This window comes from Lampetra planeri, chromosome 62, assembly GCF_965212315.1.
Source record: "Lampetra planeri chromosome 62, kcLamPlan1.2.h2, whole genome shotgun sequence".
In the NCBI taxonomy this organism is placed as follows: Eukaryota; Metazoa; Chordata; class Hyperoartia; order Petromyzontiformes; family Petromyzontidae; genus Lampetra; species Lampetra planeri.
Window position 1 is genome coordinate 660,348 of NC_136168.1, and position 22,718 is coordinate 683,065.

A 22,718-nucleotide genomic window follows, 5' to 3' on the forward strand; every position below is an offset into this window, starting at 1 on the left:
GCTCCTCAACAGGATCTTTCTTGATGGTTGGAGTGATGGCTTTGCGGATTGTGTAGTCGGAGTAACCATTAGCTTTAAGAGCTTGGCGTACGTGTTTGAGTTCACTGGAAATGTGTTCATGGTCGGAGATGCATTGGGCTCTATGATATAGAGTCTTGATGAGGGAATTCTTCTGGGATGGATGGTGGTGGGAATCCGGTTTTAGATAAGCATCCGTGTGGGTGGCTTTCCTGTAGACAGAGTGGCTCATTGAACCATCAGGTCTCCTTTTGATTAGGACATCCAAAAAGGGTAGCTTGCCATCACGAATCTCTCATGATAGCCATCTGGCTATCATGAGAGATTCGTTCATGAGGCGATCCACATATACAAACACAGAGACAATTTTAACCGAGAAGATGGATTCAGGCTTAGCAATCATTGGAAGGACGTAATAAACCATTTCGATACACATTAGGGTGAGTTGAATAATACATAGTATTATATTAAAATGTATAAAGTATAGGGTGGTTTACAGCAATACAGTATATAATTTAATGTTGGGTTTATCTATGGCAGTATATAGTACTGTATATGCTAAGAGAATAAAGTTTAGATGGAAGTATATTATATACTTCTTACGACGTAGAATTGTAATTTATTATTTGTTGTTAGTAACTCAGCTTATTGTAGAGTATAGTAAGTATCAGTTCATATTTTAGTTTTTTATGTAGTTTTCACTTTGGTTTTCTACGTGGTTGTTTGACAAATGCAGCTACATATCACTAACATTCCTTTCCTTTATTAACGCTGTTCCTTGCGCCCCCCCGTGGTGCTGTTGATCCTGCATAATGCATGGGCATAATGGGACTTTGAAACCCCTCCGCCCACCTCCTATGCATTGCCCATTGGTATGCTAAATTCCTCTTCATATGCACATTCTTTTGTTAAGGCGCTCCTCCTCGCTACACCTATATAAGCTCCTAGCTTGATAATGTTCTCATTCTTCGCCTGAGGACGGCTGCTTGCGTTGTGGCCGAAACGTCGTGAGAATTGTTTTATTATGTTTTATTTTTATTATTTTATTACTTCCCTTCTACGTGACTTTACCGAAAGAACCAAGAAGATGAATCCCTGCAGTCACGAAAGCTTTAAATCGAAATTTATTCCTTTACAGTTTACAGTAACCTATAGGAAGGGCTTGAGGCACTGCAATGCAGATGCGCTGTCTCGCCTGCCACCGAGCGAGCAGTGTGCGTGTTCAATGGGTGCTGGCAGGTGTAAGCCATCTGCGGCTGGATCACCACAGGTGGTTGCGGCGATAGGCGACGCAGCACCAGCCGAGGTCGCTGCACCTAGAGACGGCACGTTGGGCCTCACACACGCTGAGTGGAGACGGCTGCAGACAGAGGACGTCTCACTATTAAATTTGCGGCACCGCGTTGGGACTAGAGGCAGTAAGACTGTCCCGGTGGGGGTGTCCCTTATAGTCCTTCACGAAGGCCTTTTAGTGAGGTGGGATGAGAGCTGCAGCGCTATTGTATTGTGGTCCCCACTGCCCTGCGAAGCAAAGTCACTCGGGTGGTGCCCGAAAAACGAATGCACCTCGGATTTCCTAAAATTTTGGTAACATTTTTTAAAATATTATTTGTTCTTTCAGTAAAGTCACGTAGATAGACAAATATAAATATAGTGAATACATAAAAAAAAAAGTTTCGATCACGTGGTGGTTTTCATTTATATAATTTTTATTATTTTAATTCGCTTTATTATAATTTTTTTCTACGTGACTTTACCAAAAGAACCAAATAATATGAATTCCTGCAGTCATCTAGGGGAAAGGTCACAGAAGGGGCCCATCGAGAAGCCCCGGGAACCCGCTAGTAGGTTCCAGAAAGGAGGCGTGGCCGGGGCGGAGCAAGGCCACGCTGGGAGTATAAGAGGGGCCCCTGTGCGGGACCTCGTGGTTGTTACTGGAAGTGGGATCCCCGTCGTGCTGCTTAAGTTCATTGTCGTCACCATCTCCTCGTCGTCGTCTCCGTCTTCACCATCCCGGGGCACTGTTAGTCAGACAGCCTATCAACTGTTCGAACTAAGTAGTGCCACCGACAATAGAAGGTCTTAATAATAATAGTGTGCACCCATGTAGGGTGTGTGTTATCCCGATGGTGCTTGTTAAATAAAATAAGTTCCTCCAGTTATTACTGTCTCAGAGTTGAGTCACTCCACAAGCACAGCCACACGAGACAGTATTCCCACCTTACAAGTCTGTGACTTAAAACTAAACTACAAACTTTTTCTTATTTCACCAGGTAAGGCCCACTGAGCTGTGTAGCTCTTTTTTATAAGCGACCTGGCCACAAATTATAGCTCAACAAAGTTTCTTATCACGTGGACATTTATGGCAGCCAAATACTCTAAACGCATGTTGATTCTAAATGAAGTAAAAACAGGAGGACCTGGAAAAAAAATCAACACGACCACGGGGAGAACATGCCAACTCTAAATAAACAGGCCTCAGGGTCAGGATCGGACCCCGACCTCCTGCATACCAGGCGAGATAGTTAACATCTCGCCACAACTTAAAGCTAAGTATGGCGCACAGATTTATTGTTGGCAATGGTGTTCACACTTAATTAGGTGCTACCAGACAGCTAGATTTACGTGACAAACTGGATTCATTGCAGATGGACAATAGTGTACGGTCAATGAAACAAGCAAGACGGGAATGAAAAATAGATGCAGGCCGACTTGGATTACCGCGGATTTGAAAAGGCAGTTCCGGATCTTCATCCTGTTGTCATCTTTTTTAAATAAATAAGTCAACACACGGTTGAAAACAAGAGAAAGAGATGCTGTATTAAACTTACTTTCCTTTTCATAATGAACAACACACCAGTTCCAATGTCTGTATACGAACGGAGCACAAAAGAAGTGGTATTAAATTAATGCTTCAGTTATTCAGGACGATTCTGTGGCCAACCCATTTGACCACCATAACAAACGCGGGTAATAAAAGTTCGCAGGAAGTTATAAAATGTGGCTTTAATTGAGCACCCTAAAATATGCGATTTACATATGACCATTGACAACACATTGTGCATGCTACACCTGCTGCTGTGTACAAACTACCGACAGAAAAACGCCAAGTTCAACCCCAAACTTTAATACTGATCCGCTGTGCTTTGAATTCAGTCTTGCCTCACTCACGATTGCTCACGTATATATATTTTTACGTAAGAAATGTGTAAACAAAAATATGCGTTTCATCGTGCGCGTACATACATGGTACACGGACAGAACGGTTAAATACTGGTATGGTATTCCCTCGTTATTCACGAACTTGTCTATCCCCGATTCACATCTGGGACTCTACACGACTGCACTAAGAGAAAGTGATGAGAGATAAAGTGATGAGCGATAAAGTGATGAGAGAATTTGCTGTTCACCAGCATCTCGAGAACGTATCCCTCATCGCGAGAAACGAGGGTCTACTGTGCAAGACAGCGCGCCTCCCCAGAGTGCGAATTCGCAGATACGCGATTCATGTTGTAGGGGTGTACTTCGCACTCGGGCTACACATCTCTCAGTTATGTGCTCAGGGAAAAAAATGTGTAAAATATGTTTTAAAATTCCAATAATAAAAATTAAAAACTAATATTTCTGATCGCATTACCCCATCTAGTGTCACGGGATAGGCCTAGCCGTCGTAGATCTGCCGCCGGTTGTCTGCATCACGTGCACGCTGCTGCAAGCAGCCAACAGAATCCTTGATGTCCTGAAATTACTTTTATTAGGTCAAATTTCTAAGTAGTATTCGTTTTCATCTGAATTATGTATTATTAGTATACGTATTAATGTATATATCCAGGGCTAAATAATTAAATAGAAGACTGAATTTTTCTTCAGTAACGCACACACGTGGACCATGTCTATGGGACAATAGGCTGTTGAGCGCGATTCGACTCCATCGCGCGCGATGCGAGGCACACCTGTGTTCTGTTCTGTTGACCAGGAAAGCCTCACCGAGTCTCAAGGCTCTCTTTCCTTGAGGGTCTTGCCAAAGTTTTCACAGTATGGGGGCGACACTGATGTTGCTGTGCGTAATCTGCAAATTTGACTAATTTGCAGCAACATGTTTTAGCATTTGGGCGTGGTTTGGCCAATAGCAGTTATATATCGTGTGTGTGTTGTTTGTTTATAGCGATGGGAGGAAGGACAGCCCGGAGGAACCCTGTTGCCAGGAGGCAGCGCGAGTGTCACCACCCCACCGCCCTCATAAACTGGCTCGTGCCCAGTTTCCACGAGCTTCGAGATGGTGCTGGTGTAGTGTGGGCATCACGGACGGGGTGAACGCATACTGCGATTAGCACGGTCGGCTTCGCATGCGGCAAAAGACATTCAACATACAGTAACATACATAACATATCAAGATTGTTCCAATATTAAATTGGACCTCAAAGTCACGACTGTTCTCTCGGTGGGTTGAGGAACGAGAGAGCCTGGGTGTGCATCCTGGGCACCATCTTGAATTGGGGTACCGTGTTGGTGTGATGTTAACTACCTCGCCTGGTAAGCAGGTCAACATACGTACAATGCCATCCATTCCCACGGCGCTAGCCGGGCAGCACGTCTCCCGCTTACCTCAAAAGCCGGGGACCACCCGCCCCAGCGTGCTCTCCGCTCCAAGCTGAACCGTACACGCGTGGCACCGGGGAAGAGTGGCTACCGGTCCACGACGTCACGGGGGCAAGCCAGAAAGGGGCGCACAGCGCTGCCACGTTCACGTGTATTACTTAGCTTCCCGGCCGGTCAGGGCTAAGTGTTAAAAACACACAAGTTGCTGTGCGGGGAAAATACCAAGACGGCAATTTTCTTAACATAACCCACGACCAAATCAACATCTTCTAAAGTACACGCTCGTGTACTTTAGAAGATGCACAGTTTTAGCTGGCGCTAAAACTGTGCAACACGCCCCGCTCCTGTGTGGCCTTCTGAGAGCCTCGGTAATAAAGTCGCTTTATTTTTAGTAGAAAACCGATGACGTACACCTAAGTCATCATCAGAATGGGAAAAGGGATTTAGGTCACATCGCACCACCCACTCCTGTGACTGCAGGATGCAAGGGATGGAGACCACATGGCCTCAACGTCGCTCCCTGGCCTGGCACAGCCTGGGTCCCCCAGTCGTCGTGGACAAAAAAAATTCAACTGAAAAAACTATAGTATTATTGTTGTTACTATGCTTGTTTACCTAGGAATGTCTCACCGAGTCTCAAGGCTCTTTTTCAAGAGGTTCCTGGCCAAGTTACCACAGTAACTGGGCAATGTTGCTGCTGCATGTAATCCCCATCGAGTCATACTTGCAAGTAATTATTCAGGATTGGGGATGTTTGGCCAATACCGGATAGATTCAATAATTTATTTTATTTTGGTTTCAGCTCTGGGAGGACACTGTGGATCCTCAAGACCGGAGGAAATCAATGCAGGACAGAGGGAGAGTAAAATGGCGCCATGGTGGCTAGATGTTAACTACCTCGCCTGGTAGACAGGTCGTGGGTTTGATCCTGAAGCTGACACCTGCTGTATATCTAGAGTATATATGTCTCTCTCCTTGTGGTCATGTGGAATTTTGTCCGGGTCCTCCGGTTTTTCCCTCCACATTTAGAAACAAGAGTTTTAAGGATTTGGCTGCTATACATTTCCACATGATGATAATAAGCCACTTCGTTAAGCTATCATGTGTGATAGCCAGGTCGCTTCTGAAAAAGAGATATACAGCTCAGTGGGCTCGTACCTGGTGAATTAATTTTTTTTAGTTTTAGTTTTAACTCCACGTGGAAAAGTGCCCCTGTTGGGAATCAAACCCAGTTGCTCATTGTTGTGAGGCACGAGCGCTAGCATTGCGCCATCATGCCGGCTTCATATATTCCTATCGCACCCAAATCATCAGTTTGGTTTCACATATTCCACATTGACCTAGCGAGCGTTATTGTCTTAACCGATGTGTTACATCAACACAGCATTTTAAAAGGCTTGAAGCCAACGTCAACAGCAATACTGCCTCAGAATAGTAAATTTGAACATTCTGTATGCTAATGTCCATTAGAAAATACAAATGTAAGCAGTAACAATGCTTTAAAGAGACATGACAGCAAAACTTAACTTATTAACAGGCAAATACATAGAAAACTATTGACATAAATACTATATGCATTATGCATTACTATGCGCTATGGTGCAAAGTGTGTGTATAAACTATGCGTTGTAAATAGGGGCATACGAAATATTCGACATTTAGGCACATAGGATGATGCATGTGTGTGTACGTAAAGGGATCATTCGGTTATATAAATTCGTCTGTGTAAATGTATATGGACACACACATACGTGCATGTATGTTACACTAACGTGCATATTACAATACATGGATTTACAGCAACTACTGCTGTGGCATTGTATTTAGCTGGTAACTTTAACCAAATCTTCATCTGCAATTTTAACCAAAACTGTAGATGTGTACTTAACATTTTGAAACTGCTCAAATACCAAAGCTGCTGCAACCAACGGCTCATTCTGTAAGCGATTTAACGGTTAATCGACAGCTCGCTAAAACATGCACGCTTGTTGTGGTCCAATATTGGCAGAGTTGTTAAGGACGAGAACACAGAATTTGGCCTTCGGGCAATCAAGAAACCGGGATAATGGAGGAAGGGGTGGCGGGAGGGGGACATCTAGAAAATGGAAATTAGAGCACCGTGGACCTCATCCCGAAGATTAAGGCCAAATTTTGAAAGCTGCGGCCAATGCAAAGCACGACACTTTGTGCGTTGGTGAGAGGGAACACAGGATGGAATTAGCAATGGAATTAGCGACTGCAATGTGCATGACGTTTCAGCGGACGTTGAGAAAGCTCCATTCCCTTGGCTGGAGCCGAGCCAAAGGACTTCGGTGTGAATGGCTTTCGCTTGCGGATGGCCTGCAGCAATAGCTGCGAAGAAGCGCATTCCCCCTTTGCGTGGCACCTTCGACCGTAAACTCTGCCGCCGCCAAACATATGGCATGGGCGAGTTCAAAAACGGCAAATCTATTCGCGAGTGCAGCTCTTAAAAAAATTAAGACACTTTCAACGAAAAATGTAAAACAATTGTAAACGCACGAATGGCCGCGCGCACGAAAGAAATGTAGGGGCACGTGGAAGGAACGGTTCACAGGAGCATCACCGAAGGCGGTGGCGGGTTGTTGTTTTTCACGAGGAAGCATTTTAGCGGAAGGCTGGCGGAGGACGATGGTTCTAGTGAGCCACGAGGCTCGCAATGAACGCGAGTGCAGGTAGCGTGACCACGACATTGCCAGCTGAAACCGCAACTTCCGTGCGGTGGATTCATTCAAGGGCTTGGCTAACGATGGAGAACCACGGCATGGTGCGGCCATAATTGACAGGTCCCAGGACATGGGAATGAGCTGCAATGAAACCGTACGTTATCCACCAGGCAGAACAAGAACAAATACAGCGATACCCCTCTGGTTCACGTCGGGAGAGGATGCATTCCTGAAAGGCGCGACGACGAATATCTAAACGGCATAAATCAAAGTGATTTACAGGGGTAGTAGTCGTAGTGGGTGGTGGTGGCAAAGGCTGAGAGGCGATGGATACGGGACGGACGATGCCGTCAGCGACGTTAAATGTTTGGGGGTTGAGGTGACGTTCATCGGGTAGCGGTGGTGATAAAGTTATTATTCAGTATTACATTTATACGTATTTTGTATGTATCCAGGCCTAAAATAATGAAATTATCCTAAATTTTTCTTCAGTAAGGCACACCCCCATAACATGTACAATGTCTATGAGGATTAGGCTTCGTACAGCGCGATTCGTCTTAGGTGGCGTCTTTCAGCAACGCGTGTCGTGTGTCGTGCGAGGCGCGCCTCTTACTCTGCTTGTTTAACCAGCAAAGCCAATTTGCTAAACCAACATAACAAGGCGGCAGACGTAAATCGGGGTGTTACCGAATCTTCACGCTTTTAATCTTCACATTTTCAGACACGTTTTAAATGGGCATGTAGGTGTTTAAAAATGGCTCGACCAAAAAACGTGGAGAAAACGATATCTCATCAAATATTTCTACATCACATGTCTCTCTCGAATGAAAACTCATAAATATAACTCGTGAAAAATGTAAGTACAAAAAGAGAGAAAAATATGATTCTGAAAAAATAACAAAGGCAGGAAAATAGCTAAAAAATTATTACGGAATAAATAATACATTTTTATAAAAAAAAATCAAAGACCTTAAAATTACAAGGATTCCATGCCTGAAATGTAATGTATGTGCTTTGTCCTTCATTTCTTTCTATGCTGGCTGCGAACGATTAATGTTGGCCTTGCCATCACACCCTTTATCACCAAGTCAACCTACTCTACAGATATACAAATACTTGTATCTGTAATAACGTCTTGTCATTTACAATATAAAAAAGTAATACTGGAACAATTCAGTTCCGAACAGAGCAAAGATTCTCTCTTAACCCTTTCCTGTTCCGAGATGCACTGCAAGCTTGCAGGGTAGGTGGGGTTCCGTTCACCGCTGAATGTCGGAACGCGCGAGTGATTCAGCGTTAATTTTATTTAGAGAGTTGTAGTAACACCGTTGATTTGTAAAGACGTTGTTACTCACCGCAGAGAACCATAGCGATACGACGGCCAAACTGTGCCACGCACCCCTCCCAACGTGGCCTTGTGGGAGCCTCGCTGTCGATAAAGTTACTTTATTTTAGTTTTTCTCTCGGTCCCGTTTCGAAAATGTACACTTACGTATGCATACGTCATCGGGATGGGAAATGGTTTATGCTGATATGTAGAAGTAAATGATCGATGCGATTCTGCTGGGGTCTGACAAGCCATCTCCTGCATGGCTGGTGACCTGCGAGCGCCGAGTATTTTTGCCATGCTCCTCCCCGTGTCTCTGCAGCAGCTGACTCATGTGAAGGGAAAACACGCGTGTAACCGTGGCGTGTGCCGACGTGACGTGAGTTTAAACGGTGGCTCGCATGTATGTATGTATGTTGTATGTACGTTGTATGTTCAAGTTATTTTGCACTGTACGTAGCCAAACGTAGGTGCAGGGGAAAGGACAACATACTAAACACAAAAATCTAGTTCTAAAAGAAATTAGTTTATCAATCTAGATGATTTAAAAGTGCATAGCTCCAGTGGCTTCCTCATGTCGGAAGGAAGAGGCGTTCCAGACGGCCGCAGAAGCACATCCAGATAGCGCTCACGCACCTGAAAGTAGGGGGGGCACCATGACCATTCCAACAAGGGTGTGTGCCGAAACGTAGGTGGAATCGCTAAAAATTGGGTAACAGCCCACGGGACGGGAGCGTCAGGCGCGTCCGAGTCACAGGGATCGTCAGGCGTGTCCCAGGCACATGGACTGCACGCAAAGCCTTGCCCTAGCTTGGCCCTGCAGCAGTCCACGACGAGTCGAAGCGAATCCGAGGGGACTACTCGCAATCATCTGGCTCGCAATCCGGCCCTGGCAATCATTCACTTGGCAGGGAGGACTGAGGCTTGGGCCCTGATGACGGCTACCGGACGATGCCATTGGAGGGCCGGTCAGGCGGAGCGTGCGACTCCACGGAGTCCGGGTCCCTCTTGGCTGGGTCGAGCAGCGAGGAGGCGAGCGAGGAGAGGGCGTTGGCAAACGCGTCCACCACCTGCGGCAACGGTGGTGACAGGGGTTTAGCGAAACAGTTAATTCTTCTGTAGCGGCGTAAGTTTTCATATCGTGGATTGGATATAACGTGATGGAATGTATTAGGGAACACGTTTTTTTGCGTAATGCATATGCTTATTGGATGTACAACTCGATCGAATGAATGAAACTACGTCACGTGAGTAGGAATAAGCGGTCGTGTCCTGCCTCGGCTTGGCATCGCACAAGGCGTTAGGATGCTGCTGGATGTTTCTAGATGCTACCCACGCGCCTTAGTCTTTGTTCAGTCTGCTTTAGCCTCTATATTATATATCATTTATTTTAACGTGATTTTTACAGAACGTGGTGTTCTTGAGGAACGCAACTATACTGCATTATAGGAGAATGGACTGTACGTACGTACAAGAGGAGCGGCTCCCACGCACACCCAAAACATCACCGGGCAACCGTCGGTCACTTTGGACGAGTCACACTACCCCACGATTGCACAAAAAGTCACATCCGGGGTGCCCTCCCCCCCCTTCCTTCACCTGCTGAGCCACGCGCGTGCGACGGCGCTGGCTCCGTTGGCGCTCGCGCTCGTTCCGCCGCGCCTCCCTCCGCAGGAAGCGCATCGTCTCCTGGTGACAGAGCAGGATCATGCGGCCATCGGCGGAGAGATCCTCCCAGCGCACCTGCGGGAACTGACCTGCGGGGGACGAGCGGCGGGATGAGTTAACCTCCTCGCCTCGGGACATGGGGCTGTCGAGCGTAACGAGGCTTTGCAACAGAGATGTCCCCTTCCCCCCGCACTTCCAATTAGTATGGTTGACTACGTATGGTGGTTTAACACATAGTAGGCTTTCGCGACCAATATTATCCATGAGAGGTTTTTTTTGGGTGAGATGGGGTAAATATAAATGCATCGTTAAACCCGCCACCACGCGACACAGCCCAATTAGTAAGGTTTTGTCACGTAAAACAACGTGCCAATTAGTTACGAGTTCAGAGTAAACAACCCTCAACATTTACAATTCGAGTATTTATAACCAGCCTCATCAGTGGATAGTCAGAATTGTGACTTTGAGGAGGAAGACGTGGAGCTATTATGGCTTGAAATAAGTTCAACACACATACATACGTACAGACTACAAGCGAAAAAACTAAAACTAAGAGTAAAACTAATTATAAACTAATTTTTTTTCCAGGTAAGGCCCACTGAGCTATGTAAATTTTTTTCAGAAGTGACGGGGTCACACGTGATAGCTTAACTAAGTGGCTTATCATCACGTGGAAATGTATAGCAACTAAATACTATAAACGCCTGATGTTGATTCTAAATGCGGCCGGATAAACCGGAGGACGCGGGAAAAAAATCTATGCAAGCAGAGAGAGAGAGAGAGAAGCAAACTCCAAATATACAGCAGACGTCAGGGTCGAGATCGAACCCACGACCTCCTGCACACCAGGCAAGGCAATTAACATCTCCTAGCTACCACCGACAACCCCGACGAGTGTACGCCACTCTCATGGGTTGGGGGAGCGGCTCAGAGATTAGTGTGCTGCGTGGTATCCCGCGCAGGAATTTTAAAACGTGTGGGGATTTTCCTCCAGGACAAAGGGCGCCGTGAGGAACCGGCGTTGTAAGGAGCGCGGCGCTACAAGAGGTTGCGACGGAAGAGGCGGGAACGGCGCTCACCCCGTGGTGGGTGGGGGAGCCGGTCTCGGAACCGGTGAGCGCCACCTCCCTCTGCCGACTTGCGCGAGCGGTGCAGCAGCAACGAGGAGGAGGGAGAGGAGGAGGGCGATGGTGGCCGCGCGTCCCAGCTGCCACCACCTCCGCAGCCACCACTGCCGTCGTTCGCAGGGGCCACGTCGGCCCACTCCGGATCCACCGTGTTCACCGCGGGCTGACCGTCATCCTCCAGCTCTGAGTAGCCCTCCTCCTCTTCCTCCTCCTCCTCCTCCTCTTCATCCTCCTCTTCCTCCTCCTCCTCAAAGTCATCTACCTGTGTGGTAGGGATAGCCCCCACATCAGCCATCTCGTCTCTTCCTACTAGCTAAGGGCCCTGCTCAAGAACGCTTTGTTAAGAGTTGCAATTATGTCATTTAACATGCAATGTTGAGAACGTTCGTTAATCCCAATGATAATTATGGGAATTCCATTGTTTTACCATGATAGCCTTCTTGAACCTAAACAGGTATTTTCTTAAATATCCAATGGAGTTTATATTAACCAATTCCATATCTTATGAAACAAAATGATGGATGAATTCAACAAACAATGAGTAACTAAGGTTCAGGGTATGTGAAAAAGTAAGTGAGCCCCTGGTTTCATTTGCTAAATTAAGATAATTAAAATCAGGTGTTTAAATAATTAGGTAGATCTTCAAGGGTGAGTTTGGGATGCACAACCCTATATAAAGATTAGGAACTTTGTGAGTTTGGTCTTCACCATACAGGTGTGTGTGGAAACAAGCCATGCCACGATCAAAATAAATCTCTAAGGACTTCAGAAAAAAGAGTTATTGATGCTCATCAGTCCAGAAAGGGTTACAAAACTATTTCTAAGGATTTCGGGCTGGACCAATCCACTGTCAGACCGATTGTCTACAAATTGAGAAAGTTCAAGATCACAGTCACTCTAGCCTGGAGCAGTCTTCGTTCCAAAATCTCTCCAAGAACAAATCGGAAAATAATCAAGGAATCACAAAGAACCCCAGAGAAACATCCAATGATCTGCAGGCCACTCTCGCCTTGGCTAATGTGAATGTTCATGACTCAACTGAAGAATTGTGTTCATGGATGGATAGCCAAGAGAAAACCACTACTCTCCAAAATAAACATTGCTGCCCATCTGAAGTTCACCAAAGAGCACAAAGATGATCAACAAGACTTCTGGAACAATTTATCTGGACAGACGAGTCAAAGGTAGAACGTTTTGGCCTAGAGAAACATTCTGTTTGGTGAAAAGCAAACACTGTTTTAGAACAGAAGAACCTCATCCTAACCGTCAAGCATGGTAGTGGGAATGTGATGGTTTGGGGCTGCTTTGCTGCCTCAAGACATGGATGGCTTGCCATCATTGACACAACCATGAATTCTTCATTGTATCAGAAGATTCTAGAGGAGAATGTCAGGCCATCCCCTTTGTGAGCTGAAGCTGAACCAAAAGTGGGTCTTTCAGCAAGACAATGATCCTAAACATAAAAGTAGATCTACAAAAGAATAGCTGCAGAAGAAGAAATTTCGCATTTTACAATGGCCTAGTCAAAGTCCGGACCTAAACCCCATCGAATTGTCGTGGCAGAACCTGAAGTGAGCTGTCCATGCAAGGCAACCCTCAAATGTCACCGAGTTGGAGTTCTGTAAGGAGGAATGGGCCAAAATTTCTCAAATCCGATGTGAGAGACTGACCAACGGTTCCAAGAAACGCTTAGTTGCAGCCATTGCTGCCCAAGGGGTGTCACCAGTTATTGAATCTAAAGGTTCACATACTATACTTTTTCACACGTCATTATTGAATGCAGAATCATTTGAGGTTAAATAAACGTTGAATGAGTATCATGTTTTGTGTCATTTGTTTAATCAGGTTATCTTTATTATATTACTAGCTTTACTACCCGTCTTCGCCCGGGACTTGGATGCACCACGCCCGGCCGCCTTTGTCTCCCCAGTGACGATGTTCACACACCACACCAGTTACTCGTTTGAGGCTGAGTCGACCTAGGGGAGGCCCAGGACCGATTCAAATAGTCGTCACCGGTGGTGGGCGTGAGCGGGAATCGAACTCGGGTCGCTGGGTTCGTAGCGCGGCGTGCTAACAACGACACTACAATGCGTTACGCTTTCACATGCGCGGGTCACATGACAGATTTGACGTCACAGCTCACTTGCTGTGCAAAAAATATATGCATTATTGAGCTCCCCGCCCAAAAAAAACACACAAGTGTATTTTAATAATTTTTGCATGGTGTACAGTCTGGAAAGTACCCACATGGCAAATTTAAAGTTTGTTGCATATATGGAGATTAGGACTTAGATTAAAATCTAAAAACATTTTAAGTTTGAAATATGTAAAATATGTGAAAATCCTAAGGGGTTCACAAACTTTTTCTTGGCAATGTACGTCTTCTGTAATCCACATGCTCCTATTTCTCTAAGCTTGCATCTCTTCATGCCTTGTTGCACACTTTTACATTTTTGTCCCATTTTGTTTGTGAATGACCATGTTTACGGTCCCCATTTCCTAGCAGGCAGTACACACCAATTACAAACTTGCTTCTTTAGGCACATCGGAATATTCCTTTTCATTATCACGTTTAGCTTTTCCGAAAAACACACAACTCCAACCTATCTCATGTCTGCCTCTTAATTTCATCATCACCACGATGATTCCGGTCTGCCTTAAGTATTTGTCCGAGGTACACATTATACCGCGATTTCAAATTTTGCCCCTTCTGACAGATGCCTCTGATTGTTTATACAAATTAGTTGTACACGACCTTTGCTTTTGGCTCTCATTTATCCTGAGGTAACATTTACAGCACTGCACGTTAAAATCATGATCTCAACATGACATCCAATCTAGCCATTGTTTTCTGCACGAATATTTATGGCTTTGTCTCCAATCCAATTGTCAGAAAATATCCTCTCTCATGCTGCTACGAATAAATCTGGTGGAAGGCGTGTCACCTAGTCTGACTCCCCTGGTACTACGTATTTATAGAACGTTTATTGCAGTCTCAATAAAACACGTTTTTACTCTCTGGTTCTTTCGTAATAAACCAGGCAAGATGCTGACTGTTGTGTTAGCCGACTCTCTGTGTTTAATTGCATTGTATTTCTAAGTTCACTAGGTTTGTTTTCTACCTGATGACGATTACTTGTGTTGCAATCGAAACGTCGTATTCTATTATTTAATTTATTTTCTTTCTACGTGACTTTACCAAAAGAACCAAAGAGCAATTCCTGCAGTCACGAAAGCTTCAACTCACGTTTTTACTGTTAAAATTAAGCCAATGGGCTTCTACTTCTCTGTGCAAAGTGATTTTGAGTCAGGGCTGAAGTGTTATTCATCCCCCTAGTGTGCTCCCCCTTGCCACTGCCCATGTAGTGTGGCGGTTAGCCTACGCTGCGCTACAAACCCGGCGACCCGAGTTCGATTCGCGCTTACGGCCACCACCAGTGACGAAATATCTGAACCAGTTTTCTGGCCCTCCCCCTTGGTCGACTCGGCCTCAAATGAGTATGCTGGTGCGGTGTAAACATTGCCACTCGGGAGACAAAGGCAGCCGGGCGTGTTGCTGGCCACCCACCTCCTCGTGTACCGTGACGGCCTTCATAGGTGGTTGCTAACAGCATTTCCCCCAACAACTGATTAAAGGTTATATGGGACATATTTGTCTGACAATACAGCGCTAGTATATTGTCTCAGTCTGTGAAATTGTCTCGGCATGAAGTCTTCAGACACACAGTGTACCAGTTGTTGAAAACTGTGTGACTGGGCAGGACTGGACATGTTCACCATATACAAGCCGATTGTTAACAAGCATGGTTCTGTGGAATTGGATTGCATGTTAGCAGAAATGTGTAATCTAGTGGTGCATTTACAAGTTCATCCCTATGAACTAAGGCATGGATGTTGAGCCAGCCCTAACTCCAAGACATCCATTGCAGACACCATCTGTTTAATGTGGCATCGCATTTCACAGACCTTACTGAATTGGACCACTTTTTTGCGAGTGCAAGTTATGTTTTTTGGTTTTCAACGTGGTGTCCAGGTGATAACTAATTTATATATAACTGCTTGTTGCATTAACTTTTTTGTCCTTCCTCCCGAACCTCCGATTAGCATGGTTGGCTACGTACGGTGCGAAATAAGTTCAGCGTGCATACATAGACTCACATAGAGACCCATAGTTTGTTGTCCATCCCCCCGAACCTCTGATGAGCACGGTTGGCTATGTACGGTGCGAAACAAGTTCAACGTACATACATAGACTCACACAGAGACCCATAGACTCACATAGAGACCCATCGTTGCTTGTCCTTCCCCGCCAAACCTCCGCTGAGCATAATTGGCTACGTATAGTGTGAAAGAAGTTCAACGTACATACATACATACATACTCACACATAGATAGACTCGCACAGAGACCCATAGTTTGTTGTCCTTCCCCCCCAAACCTCTGATTAGTACGGTTGGCTAAGTACGTTGGGAAATAGTTGAACATACACACATAGACGTGTACAGTCGTGGATTTTTTTACAATGTGCACAACGTACCTCAGAATCATCCTCGGACTCCTCCTCTTCCGTCTCGATGTAGGACGACTCTTGGTGCTGGGCCGAGTGCGTCGAGCAGTCCAACTGTGACCCCGATGGGCCCGGAGTCACCCCGAAATCTCAAGTAAAAAAAATCATAAAAGATCAAAAGAATAACATGAGGTGGTTGCCTGACTCAACAAGCGATAACAATGTATGTTACAGTCCGTTATCCTATTAACGCAGTGGTAGTTGCGTTCCTGAAGAAAACTGTCAATGGGAAAACAGGGTCCCGGTTTATGACGATCTGATTTACAACAATAGGTTTTCAGGAATGCGTTGGGGAGCGCCCGTAGAGCGCTAATGCCTCGCACTCATTTTGTGCAATCGTCGAGTGGTGCGACTTGTCCAGTGACTGACGGTTGCCCGGTGATGTTTTGGGTGTGCGTGGAAGCGGCTCTTCTTCTTGTACGTACGTACAGTCCGTTCTCCTATAATGCGGTGGTAGTAAGTAGTTACATTCCTGAAGAATACCGCGTTATGGAAAAATCGCGTCATAATAAAGCACAGTCCGCGATAATACGCGAGGTGGGTAATGCAGGCTGACCAAAGACTGAGGCGTGTGGGTAGCATCTAGAAGCATCCAGCAGCATCCCAATGCCTTGTGTGATGCTACGCCGAGACAGCCGCACAACCGCTTATTCCTACTAGCGCAATGTAGTTCTGTTCACTCAATCGCGTTATATCCAATTCGCATCCGCGTAAAAAAAAAATGCGTTCCCTAATACATTCATCATGTTATGTATCTAATTTCGGTTATGAAAACAACACACGTTATAGAAGAACGGACTGTATGTATGTTGAACTTCTTGTACGATAGGGAACGCACCAGAAGAGTGAGCGGAATCCCTGAGATCCTGGGTTTGAGGTCAGGAATCATATTCGTTATAAATCCAAGCTCTTAGGTGCACAAAAAAACTCGTGCGGAATTTATTTTCACTTATTTCAGTGAAGCATGGGTCACCTGGAAAAAGAGATAAATCCATTCACAAATAAGAAATTGATGCATGAAAATTGTGACTAATAAGAGTATATTTAGTAATTGCACCCTTCTTATAAAGCACAGCTATCACCAAGGCAGTAGTTTCACACTACATATGGAAATGATGTTGCTATGTAATCGCAATTGAGTAAGATGCACGTTAATTTTGTTAAAATCTGTACCGTTTCGCCGGCACACAATGGCCTACTCTACTTAAAATGACATCACAGGAGAGTTAACCTCCACTGTGAAGTAAACAGCATTATATTTTACGGTTAATCCACACACTGCAGTATTAACCAAGGTCACCAGTTAGATTTGAACTAATGACCTCTGCAAGAAGCGGCGAAAAGTAACAAAAAACAGGCATAAAATTACATTTATAAATCGGAATGGCTTTTCTCATCAATTTAACACTAAAAATTAGAGATGTTTGGGACAGGCATTCCAACTATACTCCTCACCTAAAATGTACACCACCTATATTACTTTTCACAATACAAAAATAAGAGCATAAATATTAAAACGATTGAATAATAAATAAATACAAAATTATTATCCTTTTCAGGGAACTCTCCAAAAGATCCTGCTGCATGTTGGATTGCTGCTGCCACTACAGGGACACCGTGACACTGTCGTGGATGGGTGACGACGCAGCTTTCCCTAGTGGTTTCTCATTTCATGATCTCACGGTGCGTGGGGCCGGAGTGAAATTTCGTTCACGTGGAAAATCTGATTTCGTTCATCGAAAAGTGTCCACAATTTAGTAGTAGGTTTATACCCTTTAAACTGGTACAAAACTGACACCTTTATACAAGGCATCATGTTTGCAATAACCACAACACAAGTAGTCAAAATGCAAACAAAAATAAACAACTCTGATGATAATAATATGCACTGTCCTTGAAGTTGATTGGTCCACACCAATCTTTTTGTTTGCATTTTGACTACATGTGTTGTGGTTATTGCAAACATGATGCCTTGTATAAAGGTGTCAGTTTTGTACCAGTTTAAAGGGTAAAAACCTACTACTATATTTTGCCACTGGTAAAGGAGGTCTCATAGTGTCCACAATTTGTCGACTGCGTGAACGCAAAATTCCGTAAAACCGAACGCTCGTAAAATCGAGGGACGACCCCCACGTACGAAGTCTCAACATACGAACGAATATACGAACGAAGCTTTCAGGGAGGGGAGAACAACTTCGCGTAGCCGAGCCACCATAACCGTGAACTCTCGTTAAAAGAGTCACAAAAAAAGTCCGTGCTTTACCGGCGCCGTCGTGGAAGCTGTGGTCCCCGCGCGCCGCCAATGGAGAGAAGGGACGCAGCAGCTCGTGGGGCCGTGGGTCGGAGGGCCCCCTCCGTGAGCCCAGCAGCTCCTCCATCTCGGCCATGTAGGGGAACGTGGGCAGCCCCTCGGGGCTCCCCAACGCCCTCGCCTTAGCCGCCAGGAACTTCTCCTTGAGCTTCTTCCACTTCTCGCGCACCTGCGGGATGGTGCGGTAGATGCCGCGCGCCGACAGCAGCTGCCGCACCTGGCCTCGCCCCCAAAACAAACAAAAAAACGATGACACAGAACGCATCATCATCCGCCGCGTGAGGGGTTGTAATGCACGTTGAACGCTAAAAATAATTGATATCTTCACGAGTGGCGTATTTCGTGCAGGCAGTGGGGTGGCACGTGCCAGTAGTTGACGCTTGAGCCTCACAGCAACAAGGCCCAGGGTTTGATTCCCAACACCTTCTCTGTGTGGAGTTTGTACGTGCTCCTCCTGTTCTGCGTGGAATTTCTCCAGGTTCCCTCCATAGCTAACGTTAACGTACAATGTGAACGGTATTGGCGAAGCATCCTGATGCTGAAATTTAACCTGCGAGCGACTCACGTGGGATCACACACAGAGCAGCAGCATCGCCCCCTGCTGCTAAAAGCTGGCAGGACCCTCCTGAAAAAAAGTCCTGAGACTCTGAGGTGTACGTTTTTATGTTGAGCTTCTTTCACACCATATGTAGCTAACCGTGCTATTCGGAGGTGCGGGGGAAGGACAAACTAAACTAAACAAACAGTTCTAGAAATATTTGTTATAATCTAGATGATTTAAAAGTGCATAGCTCCAGTGGCTTCCTAATAACGGAAGAGCGTTCCAGACGGCCGCAGAAGAGCATCTGAAAGCGCAACGATGCAGTGACTTTGTTCGATGGCCAGCCAAAAGCCGAACTTAAGATGCCACTTTTATTTTGATGTTGTTGTTAAACATTCCCAACCCCCCCCCCCACCCCTCCGCTTGCCTGCTCGAAGATGGCGAAGTTTCGCTGCCTCTTCTTGTCCAGTTCCGCCACGACGCCGAGGTCGGAGATGATCGCGATGATGGCTCTCGACTCGTCGGCCGACCAGTACACGGGCTGTCGGTATCGAGTGCGCGGCTTCTTCTTGGTGGCCATACTCGGATCGCGATGGGATTCCTGAAACCCCCCACGGCCACAAGTTGTGCGCGCCACGCGGTTCAAGCACCGTTCCTCATCCGTGGAGCGTCTCCAGTCGGAGCCTTGATTTCGACTGGACGAATCCGATGAGCTATGAAGCTCTATTGCACAGGGTGTCCCAGCAGGGGCTGGCTCAGAAAGTTACATTGCAAAAAAAAACAAGCCGAGAGAAGTGTAAAGAATAGGAAAGCTAAGCAAGTCACTACAAATTACATTTAAAAAAATATATCAAGCATATAAGTACAAATTGAAGAAGCACATCAATTGCTGCCGATTTTTCAACACCAAATGCCAGCTTGGACAAAGCAGCAAAACAACCAAAACAGTCCCACATCACACCAAGACAACTCTTGCGGCAACAATGCAAAGTGCGTGTTTTAATTATAGTAATCAGGAGTCGCGGCCACGTTCTATCCACTGCTGGGACGCCAAGGCTGGTGCTGTGACAGCAGCTGTCAGCGGCGCGGCTACATTCCCCACTGCGGATAGGCGCGCCTCGCACGCCATTGGTCCACTCGAGTCCACTCGCTCGCCTCCCATTGGCTAAGGGCGCGCGCGAGCGGTGGCTGCAGCGCCTCGGCCAATCGCGATGCGCGATTCCGCCGGCCGCGCCGAACGACTCTAGGGAATCTAATTCGGTGAACACTCCCCCACTCACTCACACGATCACCCACCCGCCCACACACACTCACCCACTCACTAGGCCTGCTCACCCCCCCCGCTCACTCGCACGCGCCGGCCCGCGCGAGCCTCACCTGCCGGCAGCAGAGCACTCGCCGCGTCCCGCCTCAAGGCGTCCGATGTCTAGTCGAGAGCTGGCAACGAGCGACGCGATCGGGCCTCATCATGTCGCCCTCGGAAATTCTCTCTCGGCGCCCGGCGCGGGGGGGGGGGGGTGTCTCCACCGTCGCCTTCGAAACGGCCGCTCCTGCCGCTTCTGCCGCTCCTGCCGCCGCCGCCGCTGCCTCCGTGGGCGACCGAAGCAGGCCGTGACGTCACGGCGCGCCGGCGTTGGCGCCGCCATCTTGCTTGGGGAGGAGGGGATGTGACGTCAACCACTGGTGACGTCACAGCCCCCTAACAAGATGGCCGCGCGGCTTCGCATCTGGTTCACATCGCGAGTTTAGCCCGGTTGGACGTCTTCGACAAAAACAAGAGCTTCGTAGTTAATCGGACTCCTCCGGGATAAAACATATAAAGATTCTGACTCGTCTACGAGGGGGCAAGCGCCCGAGTTAGCGATTCCATCGCTAAGTCCATTGTCACGATTTTGGGACATCGATGCTATTCGTATAATAGGCGGTCCCCGCGTTTACGACACCACGGCGTTCCTGTAAACCGCGCCGTCGTAAATATGACCCTACATTACCATCGTAGAAAAATCACTTGCCGATGCGTGTTTTTGTTACTTTTATGGCCCATATTCAACAGGGTTTAATAGGTAAACACCCAAAAGTTCAAGTTCATTTATTAGGTATAGCCCTGTGAGCCATTCGGCTGTTGAATCGGGTGCAACCGCAACAAACAAAAACATGAACAAAAAACATCTTAAAGTGAATGTGACTAAGTGCAAACAGAAAATTAAAAAAAACACTTTGAATAACAACTCGGTGCCAAGTTCACATCGGAAACCATGCGTTCGGAGTCGTGTCGGAAGGGCGTCGTAAGTAGATCCTGTTGGCATTTAACGTCGTAAATGTGGACCGTCGTAAACCAGAGACCACCTGTTCAGTTTCTTTAAGCTCACGACGCTGGAATGCGGTGTAGTACCGATTTATGTTACACTTGATAACCCACTCATTTCAAATGGGTAACAGAATTCACTGTCAGTTGGCCACCTGAACAAATGTACTGGCAAGCTAAATATTTGGTCTGGGCTCATAACGTTTTCTTTTTTTTACAATGTGATCGACCTCGGCGCTCTTTTTCACCCAATACTTTGGCCACGTGTAGTTTCTAATTGTTTTCATGTTTTTGTTGTTGCTTTAATCAGGTGTCTATGGTGTAACCAGTTCTCCTTCGAAATGCGTTTCACCTGTGCCAAAATTAACTTAAGGCCAAATGCACAGGGAGTATTGTGGCCTCGATGCTGCTATGTGCGTGAGAGCCCACAGAGGGCGTGTATATATCTTCCCTTTTGGAGCCTCTCCCCAGCCATGACAACATCATTATCGTCATCATCATTACCTTCCCAGCGATAGTAAATGAGGCGTGGATCCGGCACAGACACTTTTCCACGTGGGCTGGAGGAAAAAAGCATGTCAGCTTGCTCCGCAAAGCCCCTGATCTGTTGTAATTGCTGTAGTCGAGGCTGCTGAAGGGGAGCTTTCGATAATAAAAGTCCCGGGTGCAATCTCTGAGAGCAGAGTGGATTTTCTTTGTATTATTAAAATCTAAAGCTCCTATACACTTAGGATGGACATGGGCTCACCACGTGGAGCCGTAGGGCTTGACTGCTGTAAGCAGCAGGATATAAAACATGCGGTGATCAGGAAGCAATAGGTGGGAATTACGTTTTCTGCACAAAAGCTGTAAACCCCCACACACGATGCTGACCGAGGTAACAGCAGTCGCAAATCATGATGACTGGTATTCTCCACCCTGCGAGATGGATCGCATTGCTTATGGAAGGTTTTGTGGCAGTGCTGATTCGCTCTGCTTTCAATTGTTCAAAAGGCAGGGATATTTTTTAATCGCTGTACTCATTTTAGTTCTGTATTTTTCACCATCTGGGAGATCATGGGTCGTCTGTTTTACAAGGCAGACCTGTCTGTAATAACAGTAGGCATGTAAGGAGAGTTGTAAATATTTGGCATTATTCGTGGAATACATTTTCTGATGTACACTACAAAGTTTCTAATAATGGCCTTATTTGCACAATGTACAGGCGGTCCCCGCTTTTACGTGTTCCTGGGCACATTTTCGTAAATCTGATCCACAGACAGTAGAAACATCACTTGTTGATGTTTTTGTCATTTTATCAGCCACATTTAACAGGGTTTAATAGAACATCCACAAAACCACTTGAGAAGAACAAAAGCGTCACGCCAAGTCACATCGGAAACCATATGACTGTTCAAATATGTTCGGAGTCATGTCGGATAATGCGTTATAAATAAAGTTTCTGCGTCGTAACATATATACATAGTGGCATTTGTTCGTTATAAATTCAGCAGTTGTAAACCGGAGACTGCCTGTAATAAAAAAAAAATGCCAAAAATTAAAATCAAACGTTGGCAGAATGTACACCT

General features: G+C 46.1%; 1 protein-coding gene across 2 annotated transcripts; it reads right to left on the minus strand.

Moving 5' to 3' along the window:
• Positions 1-5,390: 5,390 nt before the first annotated feature.
• Positions 5,391-20,467, minus strand: LOC144736622 (uncharacterized). 2 transcript variants are annotated; one of them, XM_078619187.1, is made up of 7 exons: positions 20,223-20,467; positions 19,273-19,446; positions 18,257-18,521; positions 15,964-16,082; positions 11,376-11,685; positions 10,228-10,385; positions 5,391-9,698 (listed from the first exon to the last, which is right to left on the minus strand). In XM_078619187.1, the coding sequence occupies exons 2-7, from the start codon at positions 19,423-19,425 to the stop codon at positions 9,570-9,572; spliced, it is 1,134 nt and encodes a 377-aa protein (XP_078475313.1). In that variant the 5' UTR covers positions 19,426-19,446; positions 20,223-20,467; the 3' UTR covers positions 5,391-9,569. The 2 variants fall into 2 exon arrangements, with proteins under 2 accessions (XP_078475313.1, XP_078475312.1); XM_078619186.1 differs by having other exon boundaries at positions 19,273-19,595.
• Between the last annotated feature and the right edge of the window lie 2,251 nt (positions 20,468-22,718).